The following is a 10878-nucleotide window of genomic DNA, read 5'->3' as shown; positions in this document are numbered from 1 at the left end:
GTGAAGACTAAGCTCAAAATGTAATGTCCATGACTTTCCTTCTGACAGAAGCAACAGGTTTACATGTGAACCTTTGTTGTGGTTAAACTCCAGATAAGTAAAGCTGTTTTCTTGATTTGCACCCTTGAAATCTGCCTTTTCTATTTGAAATCTGACATGATAGTTCTAGTTGCTTTCTGTAGTTCCATGGAGATATGTGACAGTGTGTTTACAACTCTTTATGGAAAAAAAATATTTATAAAGTATCAGATAAGTAATAGCAACCAATGATGGGCTGTATACAGTAGCTTGTCTCATATGGAGCTTGTCTAATAAGTTCTTAGTTGCTCAAATTCACAGATGGTTGTGTGACCTTATTTCAACTACTTCAGCATTTTGCTTTGACTGGGATGTTATCATTAAACCTTTTAAGGACAGTGTGATTTGCATGCCTGCGGCTTTTAATCTGTTTTCCAATTGTAAATTGTAAGAGAAAAGGTGTGAGCTCTTACATCCTTGATTGCTCAGTAAAATACCTTTATAGGAAAAAGTAAGTATATTGTAAAAAATAATTGTTGAAAGAAAAATGCTATTCATACTGATATTTCCCTAGAGTATCTCCTATAATATTACATTTTTACAGGAAATTAAAGTGTCCCTCAAATGTTTCCGTTGACCATCTTATTAGCTAACACAGAAATGAAATCTGTGCCCACATTTGGGCATAACAATTCTTAAAACTCCTTTTTCTCACTATTTTTTCTATTGTTTAAATATTCTGAAATTATATAACAGGAATTGAAAGCTTTCCAGGGTACACAGAGGGCAGACACAGGATTCTAGAAAGACAACCCTTTAAATGTACTGTAAATGCAGTACTGAACACTAGACACAAAGCACTACACACAATGTAACAAAGAATCGGCAGTGAGTCTTTATAGAAAAATGAACAGTTCCAAGTACCAACCTCCCTTGTCTTAGTGTTGTGCAAAGTTTCTCTTTAATGTTCCCTACAAAATGAAAATTTTCACAGATTGTTTCGTTTTTAATCATCTTTTTATTATTTGTTTTCTGTTTTCTGTATGGGCTTCCTGTTACTGACAAAGTTCTCTATATCACTGCTCAACTGTACGAAATTACATCAGCCTTGAAAGAGCAATTTCTTTTGTTTTCCAAGATGTCATTTTCAATTGGGGGGAAAAAAATATGGTTTGTCTACAAATTGTTTAAAGTTTAGGGTCATTTATTTATCACTGCCATTAGCACAGGGACAGAAACAAACTGATATGGTTTTGCGAACAGCTCACAAACCTTGTATTGGGAATTCATTTCAGATGAAAAAAAAATCTTTCATTTTAACTTCTATATTCACATACAGGAGAGTACAGTGTCAGCATTTTGCTCCTGGATATTGAGGATCTCATTAATATTTACCATGAGTGGAGTTTATAAAAACTTCAGGGTTTCTATTATAAATGTTGTTCACATCAGTAGTTTACTTGTGTGTGATGTACAGTATATGAAACGTGAATGAATTGCTTATGAAAGAGCAGTGGGATTTTTCTTTCTTGATCAGCTTGTAACACGCTATGCAGTGGAAATGAAAAGATAGTCAAAATGAGTCGTACATGAGTTGCATATGTGATTCTCACAGACTGTCGTGAAAGCATACGTATGTACAAAGGATACATTGAGCATGTGAGGATCATGATATACTAAGCCTTTATACCTTATCTCTGTATATGTTTCATGTGAACCAGTCTAGCAATACCTGACGTTAAATACAACATATATAGGCATACAATGTCATAGTTAAAATTATGTTCTCATTGTATTGATTGTTAATCTCCAATCAATCTATTACATTTTTCTTAGCAATATGTACCATTTTCAAATCCAACAGGACAAAATTATAAATGTGAACACCAAGATTCTCTTGCAATTCACATGACACCTTATAAAATGATACAGTCTTATAGTATTCAGATTGTGGTGAATCTTTTCCAGAATGTGGTGTTTAGCAAACTCTTACCATTCTTCTGGATTTTGTGAAATTGTGGTTTTACAGTTTAAAAGCTGTGGTTCTACTCTGTGCACAGCAGAGTCAGTGTTGCCAATACAGAACATTAACCAATTAACCCTTTCTAATTAAAACTAATAATTAAGAAACAAGATCATAAAAAGAGTAACTTTAAGTCTCTATGTTAGTTGTAGTTGGAAACATCAACTTCTTACCATTCTTACCAGTTTATTTTGCTGTTGTTGCTGCTAAGCTATCTTCTGTTTGGTTGAACAGATATTTAATTTACAGTATGATTTAAATTTGCAAGTAACAATGAATGTATTAAAGTGGTAGCAGCAGAGGAGAAATATACTATGCTCACCTGAGCCAGAACACTCATCGATAAGCATGTTATTAGGCACCTAGCTTTGAATCTGAAGTTCATTAGGACACCAGTGTTTGGAAGTAGAGTTTGCTTCTAAAACATATTAGTTGCAAAATACTGTTATTTGCAGTGTTATCCATTGTGATCCACAGATCTCTTGTGCCACACCTCTTTTATTAACACATTCTCTGGAACTGTTCACCGTTTTCTGTGTTAAATGAAGGCGTTTTCATATCACAGTTCTATTACATTAACTTTCACACTAAAATGTGATTTTAGATGTTTTTTAAAATATAAATGTGTTGGTGGCAGCTCATTAGATACTACATAAAATGTGGACGAATCATGTTTTGTTTGTGTAAGCTGTGTACTCTTGCGTGTTAATTCTGAGATAAAGACGCAGAATGAAAGACAATTTCACTGTGTTTTATTTCTTGTAATCAAAGGAATTAGTTTGCAGTTATTTTGAATTGAAGTGTGTTCAATATCAAGCTATTTTTGACCGACTTCAATTTAGACGTGTAGAGCTCTTTTCCTAATTTAGGGCCAGATAACTCTGATCAGAGCCCCGCAGAACAAAAAATTGATGTTTGAAATACTGCCACCACTATGTCTGGACTGTACGTCTCTGCGCACCAGTACACCAGAAAGCCTCTAGTGTTTCCAATGACTTCAGTTCCCTGCGTTTTGTTCAGTATTAAAATTAATTTAATGTCAATCCAATATAAGAGGAAGAATTATAATCAAGATCAAAAAACAGAATACACACATGCCTTTCATATTTTTTTTTTGCATGTTATACTTTATGGTGTGTTGTTTAGTGGACATGAAAAGTCAAAGTGCCAAACTTGGCTGAAGCCAACCCTGTACATTTGCTGAAGGCGCAATTTAAGCTTTCCTTGCGGGCGCATGGCACCGACACTCTCCTGGCAACCTTAAAACACAACTAATGCAGGCTGGGACTTCAGTAAGCCTGAAAGAGGACCAGATCTCACCTCGAAAAGGAGAAATTAAACCCCAAAAAATGTAAGGCCACGCGAAAGATTGCACACTAGAAAATACACTAACGATTACTTTCTAAGCAAATGAAACCATGTTTTCATTTCCAGAAGCATCTTTGAAAATAATTCAAGTCCATATTTGCAAAAAAAATACTTACACAAAACACCCTAAAACTACAGTTATTGGCACTTCTTCAGAGACACATATGCCATTTTGTTCTCCTTTGATTTTCTTTAGTATCAGAAGCTCCATCCTGCCTTTCAACATCTCGTTTTTAGTTCATGAGAAATTACATTTGTACATTTGAAGGGAAACACTTTGTACTGTAGCTATACTCACAGACAGACTTTAACACATTGAAGAAGAAGGCGGCAGGGTTTTCCGTCAACTTCAAACAAGTACATACTGACAAATACGAACTTTGTCAGTTTATGCGGTTAACCTTTTCTTAAACTATTTTTTTTTATTTTTCAACCCAATACAGAATAGAAATAAAAGCAGTAGGATGACATTGTACCTACATTATATTATATATATCACATATATATATAATTTAATTATGTGTTGAGTTAACAGAATAAAGATTTATACCTGAAATCATTTTATTTTTCAAAGAAGGAAGGAACTCGTCATTCCTTAAGTACGGCTGGCCTGGCAAAGAAAAAGAAAAGAAAATGCACATTTGTTGGAGTAAGAGGGCTAGACAAAGACTGCCGTGTGAAATACAGTGAATAATAAAGTCTGAGCACTGGGGACACTGCAACACGCAGACAGAATCCTCCCAGGCAGGCTGGGTGAGAATGCAGGGAAGGCGAATGGAAACAGATTCCGCAAAAAAAGCAAAATGTCTTTCAGGTTGTGTTCGGAAAATGTCTCGACAAGGAAAGACGTTGCTCTTCATTGTCTTGAGTTAGCAACTGGTCTACCAAGCAGCTAGGAAGGAGACCCAAAGGTACTAGTCCTTTTTTTTTTTAGTCTTTTCTTCAGGTCTCAACTTTGGAATCTAGAGTTGGCAACTCGACAAGAACAAGAACCACCGTTCTCTCCTGCATGGCTACAGTGCAGAAAGAAGTCTTTGATCAATTTTCTGGATAAATTGTTTGTTTTTTCCATTGTTGTTGTTGCTGTTGAAAGAGGGAAAGCTTGAGAGACAGCAAGTTCCATATGTCATTTTTTGTTGCTTGACTTGTTTTTTTCTTTGCGGATCAGTGTGTTGACCTCTTCAGGTTTTATAAAGCCATTCTCAATGCTAAACAGGACAGTGCGAGCAGAGCCACACTGCTGGACATATGGACACTGTCAGACCTGTCTACGTCTTCTGGCTCCACATTTCGTATATTTTCCAGGTCAAAGGGGTTGGGATGAACCTGCGTCTGTGGAAGGAAGAAACATTGGTGATAGGTCAGCGTGCTGAGATACGGTGTGTGCAAAAATGCTTTCATTTTAACTTTCACTAAACTGCAGTAAATAACCAGAGGCAAGAGTACTTCCATACTTTTAACATCTGTGCTTACAGAACATTCAGTCCTAACATTCGGTTACTAATATACAAGGAGGAACATTAATTTTTAATAAGTTTCTTTTTTTTTTCATTTTTGGCCACCACAGCTTGAACAGATACATTCTGGAACTTAAGGGAGAGTACTACACCGACAGGCTGAAGGAACTGAACCTCTTTTGTCTTGAACTGAGAAGATTACAAGTGGACCTGATGCAAGTATTTAAAATCCTTAAACTCTGTCAATAAAAACTAAGCAGTGTACTTCTTCAGAATTAACAGTGAAACACAAACCAGAGGACACAAGTGGAAATTCTGTGGAAGTGTATTTAAAACTAAGAACACGAGGAACTTCTTTATGCTATGTGTTCTTGGAGTATGGAACAAGCAACCCAGCCCTGTTGTTGAAGCCGATATCCTGGCTTCTTTCAAGAAACAGCTGGATGAGATCCTTGGATCAATCAACTGCTAATTACCAAACAAGTAGAAAGTCTTCCACTTGTACAGTAACTGTTCTTATTGTCTTATTTGGGAGGGGTAGGACTTTGTATTCTTAAGTTCAGTTTGCAACCAAGCACAATGTACAGTACTGTATGACCTCCAGAAGCCACACATTGTAAATAAAGAATACTCGTTTGAACTGCAAAAATGGGTGTTTTTGTGTTTCTACATTTTTCCCTAAACAAGAAAGAGTTTCCCATCCCATGCTTTTGAAATTCATGTTTTGGATGATCATTTTAAACCTCACAATGGTGTGTTGTGCACTGGAATTTGACAAAAAAAGCAACACCACTCAATAAGACAAACGTTACATGCATTAGATTAAGAACTTCAGTCCTTCAATCACTTACCTCAGGTTCGAAAACATACACTTTGGAGGGGTTACATTTTGTTCCACTTTCCTGTAAAAAGAAGAAAAAAAGCATAAAAGATTTTTCCAACACAAACTGACTGCTAGTTTTACAGCACATATATCAGATTTAATTATTTTTGCTTTTTTTTTTATCTTGGTCCCTGGTAGTACAATATCACATTTTCCTTATGGATTTTCTTTGTGTGCTGGGAGAAAGGTACTGAATTTGGTTTCAACTTGCATCCATCAGAAGTGCACAGTCATGCACTTCCTCCTCTGCTAAGTGGAGAAATTATTGAACAAGCATACACAGTGCAAAGCACAGTGTGGCCCTGCACATCTGACTTCTTAGTCTGATCAAGCAAACCACACTGCTTTGTGTTAATAACACATTCTGCTGCATGAAGGAAGATGTCTGCACCAAGCAATAATATTGAACATTATCCAGAGAAATATATTCCAAAGAAATTTAAAGAAATTAAGATCTTAGTTCTTTAGACCTTTCCTTATGTTGTAAACTGCAGGAAGAAAACCAAAGTCAACCCAAAACTGTGTAAGATGATGAAACAGACCCTCAAGCGAAAGGAATTTAACTGTTTGCTAAAGCATATTTCAGTAGTTGAGGTGAATTCTAATCTATGCACCAATGACATTTGTAAGGTTAGCACACTTATTTGTTTTACTCCTGGGTGTTCACTCCCCTGGTTGTGGGAGTGACATCCTTGGCCATAAAGTTGAAGCTGACAAACCCCCCTCAATTATGAGGAATGAACCAGGGAGGTGCTGCAAAGGTGAAGATGGGGTGGTGGTAGGAAGTATGAGAAAAAACACAGGCAAGATAGTCATGTACTGTATAAGAGAGTGGAAGCACGAGATTATAATTCGACCTCCTCCTGAACTTCTGTTTACAAACTCTACTAAGGGAGAGGGTGTCTTTTTCAAATCAGGATTTTGTGACGATTACTAGAATTACCTCAATCATCACACTTGGGGATTTTAGGGTGTTTTCTCATCAAGCTTCGAAGTAGGACTATTGCAAATTAAGTGATGAAGAGGTTTCCCTATGCTGTACTTTAATACACACAGTTGTAAAGACTCTAGAAAGCCATAATAATAAACTTCTCTTATTTTGTTATACACTGTATACATGGTAAAACGCACATTATACGCAATAATTATTATTACCACTCACAAGTATGCAACAGCACTGTATGTTAAAACCTTCAAAATGTAAGATTTCTGTAAATTTGCAAAACGAAAATGATACAAGAGACATTCTTCACTAGGAAATAATCAATAAGTATGAATGATGTTTAGCAAAATGTTTCAATTCCCTGAAAAAATGAAAACAGCAGCTGCAAGGCTAGGGTAATTATGTGGGGCACTTTGTAGGAAAATTATATATTCTTATCACTGCATGCTGTACATTGTAGCGCATCATAATTAAGGACATATGCATTAATTAGACCAGCAATCTTCTGAACAATATATTAAACTGAAGAAACATTTCTCTTCAATATCTTAGATATTGTAAGTCACTGAAAAGACAAAAAAAAACTTAATTGAGAGATGGAAGTTAACTCTGTAATTTTACACAGTGAATAGATGATGAATATTCACTGGTGGCAAAGGCCGCCATCACTGAAACTATCCCACCTCACTCTCCTCCACCTCCCCGTTAATTCCTGTGTGAAAATGAATATAAAAAGCTGAACTGCACAAAGTATGTAATTTTCTGGGGGCAGGTTTGCAATAAATAGCTTGCATTTTGTGCTATCTGTGTGCTTTTCAGCTTAGGAGATAAAGAAGAATGAATATGTTGTTGCCATTTTTATACAGAAACCTAGCAATTTATATTCATAGGTCAATAAGGTGTTGGGTATCAAATTCTACGTACTCAATAATGGCAGCATCAATTACTCACAGACTTATTGCTCAGGTAATTACAAGGAAACCCAGTTTATAGCAGAAAACCATCTGGCTGGCAAGCAAGAAACTGACAATGTAATGTCTCCATATAAATTCATTAGAAGATCTTTTGTCTGAACATTATAAATTATAGAAGGACCACAGAGCATTGTTCATAGTTAGATCTACTCTGGAGAAGTCAGGCTAAAATGGAGCTTTTGTTTAATTTACTTTTCCAAGCTAAAATTAAAGCTATACGTACTGCAGTGATTTTTGAGTCATGAGTCTCGTGCTCGACCAACAGAGCCAGCCCGTGTGTATATACAGGTACATATTATCTCCAAGTAAAGGCTGCTTATTTTAATTAGGTTTGCCTCGATATATAAAAAAATACACACATAAAATGAAATAACCTATAAAAAAATTAAAAATAATAAATTAGTACACACAATAATTTGTGTTTATTTTTGTCATTTAAAACTTTAAAGCAGTGCTTCCAAATCCTGGTCCTTCACTCCTCCATGTGTCTTTTAGTTTTCAGTCCCGCTAAGGTCTAAATCAATTAGGAGTATTCAATCCTTAAACGAAGCAAATAATTGACTTTTAATTGTTTTCTGCAGCCAGGACTCACACAAATCTGCTTTATGAGAGTTATTTCCCATAAGTCTAGAGTGAGACGAGCTTGGTTTCAATAAGGTTTAAAACTGATGCTCCTCTAAACCTTTCCAACAGTTCTCATTGGTTATCAATCAATAAGGCACAAGCACAGTTGTGACTGACACTGTCAAACATTCCCATATGTTTAAACACATTGGTTAAACTCAAACGTAACTGAATAATAGTGTAAGTCCAAGTGAGAGGAAGGCTGAAACCCAGACTCTGGCACAATTTCATTTTTTTCAGGTTTCATCACAGGTTTGCTGATTTTTAACCTCATTTTGCTTTTTAAGAACTGAAACATTTTTTTTTTTAATGCAACTGAGCAGTTTGACCAATTGCAAATGCAACCAAATGTAAACCAGAAATGCAACCAAAATCTAAGTGCTTAAAGAGGCAAAACTTATTAACTGCAGGAAACACAGGAATATTCTAGGACCAGAAAAACTACTTTTTTAACTTACTAGTGCTGAGAGGTTTGCCTCAGTTGTGCCTTACAACTACTCTGGCAGTTTACAGGTGTTACTGATCGCTAATGTGAGAGCCCATGTTACTTGCATTTTGAGATTTGACAAATTAGCTGACTGTCCAATTAGCTGACACAATACCAACTAATAGCAAAATAAACATTAAAAATGCAGATCATTGACTGTAATACACTAATTACCTCTACTTGGGTGTTTATTCCTTAACAGAAATGTTTACTGTTCTTCATCACGCTTCAAAGTAGGACTATTGCAAAATAACTGATGAAGAGGTTTCCCAAGGCTATATTCTCTAGAAAGTCTCTAGAAAGCCATAATAATAAATTACCCTTATTTCATTTTACACTGTATACATGGTAAAAGCACACCTTATACAGAAGAATTATTATTTCTATTAGCACTATTGATCACACATGTTATACCTGGCCCTTGCTTTGAGCCACAACATTTGACTTTAAAGACATTTTAAAATCAATAAGCTAAGTGTCTTAAGTTTCTGAATATGCTTCCAACAGTCTCTTTTCCTTTGGGTTTATAGGCTATTACGAGAGAACAGACAGGTACAGCAGACTGGTGTTAATCACAATTGTTTAGCTAGGTCAATAAGTCTTTTATAGATTGTAGTGTTGGAAGAGATGAGGAATGGAAGGGAGCTATGAGACAATATCCAATATCTCTTATAAAACTGCCCCACATTTCATTAAAACCGAAGCAATACATTTCAAATTGGCTGACTAGGTCTGTCTGTCCCAGAGGACATAAGACCCAGTACACAGTAGTTTATACAATTTAATGAAGACCTGAAACTTGGATAACTAGAGTACTGCATACAAGCGAGGGTAGACCTTCGGCCTGCTATGTACACATATAAACTGTATGTGTGCATGTTTGTACATACTATATGTACAGACCTAGAAACCAAACCTTGACACATTTATAAGCATGTGACAAAATATACAGCACATGATGGAAATAAGTGGGTGTTGATTCAGGAGGGTTATACACTGTACACTCACTGGCCAAAATACAGTATTAAGAAATCACAAAAAGTGCTGAGCTTCTATAAGTACCAGGAATAGACTGAACAAGACTTGGGACATACTGTACAGTAAGAGTATTCTGCAAGGTTCTGAAATATTTGCCGCATCATTGCATCTAATCCTCCTAAGAGGATTAAAGTTCAGTTGAGGTAGTGTTGAGGGTAAGGGTGTGTGGGATTAATCATGCTCTGCTGGTCCCACCAGTTCTCCATAGAATGGGGACCTGGAGATTGTTTTTCTAGAGAAGGCAAAGGAAATCTGTCTCGCGCTCCTCAAGCCATTCACTGCATTGCCTGCCACCGACTATTATTGTGACTGAGAGTTCCTAAATCTACTTTGTTTTATGTAGTCGAGTCAGTCGAGGGCAAATTCCCATTCACAATGACATCCTGGTCCAGAGATTTACACCATTACTGCTGTGAAACCAGAGTACAGGAAGAAAGGACAATCATTTTAATCATGTGTACTGTACATATCAAACAGAAAGGATGAAACCACACAACCTAAGGCACCCTCTGATTCAAAGTAGGATAGATTTTTTTACCATGCAAATTGTTCCAGTCATTATTAGCAAACAGCAACGAGCTATGTCAAAAAAGAGTAATCCCTTTTGAAAGGTTCAATCTAATAAAAGCACTACATCTTAAATTGTATGATGACACTGAGAAATGTTCTGTAATACAGACGGAAGGTGTCTAATCACAGTTTTATAAATGAACTTAAACCAGTGAAGCATTCATCTAGAATGCAAAGTGGGCCTACAAATCAAAGAATAAGGCACACAGCCCAGAAATTAGCTTGTAGTCTATTAATGTGATTTTTGACAGTGGGTGTATTTATATAACCAATTGTGAAAGTGTAATGAGAAAGCCATTAATCCTACTGTGCACAACCTACCGAAAACTTTACCTTTAAAGTAAACTTCAGGAAAAGTTTCAGAAAAGTAAACATTTTCAAAAGTGCACCGTTTTCTTCTGAAAACGGCTTACTTCATTTTCTAAATTAATGTTGTCCATTTCAAAACAAACAGAAAGAGGCTGTCCTTCTGACAGCGATCCAGATATTCAAA

The 10878-nt window shown here is 36.0% G+C and overlaps 1 protein-coding gene across 1 annotated transcript in view; it reads right to left on the bottom strand.

Moving 5' to 3' along the window:
• Positions 1–3051: 3051 nt before the first annotated feature.
• gfra2b (GDNF family receptor alpha 2b) overlaps positions 3052–10878 on the bottom strand; it is a 107852-nt gene continuing 100025 nt past the window's right edge. Inside the window, exons 9-10 of the mRNA XM_088907536.1 lie at positions 5718–5768; positions 3052–4741 (exon numbers count right to left, since the gene is read on the bottom strand). Coding sequence (XP_088763662.1) covers positions 4598–4741; positions 5718–5768 — 195 coding nt within the window. The 3' untranslated portion in view covers positions 3052–4597. The remainder of the gene's footprint in view (positions 4742–5717; positions 5769–10878) is intronic.

Source organism: Atractosteus spatula, chromosome 2 (genome assembly GCF_055471065.1).
Source record: "Atractosteus spatula isolate fAtrSpa1 chromosome 2, fAtrSpa1.hap1, whole genome shotgun sequence".
Lineage (NCBI taxonomy): Eukaryota > Metazoa > Chordata > Actinopteri > Semionotiformes > Lepisosteidae > Atractosteus > Atractosteus spatula.
This window is presented reverse-complemented; position numbering and strand designations above follow the sequence as displayed.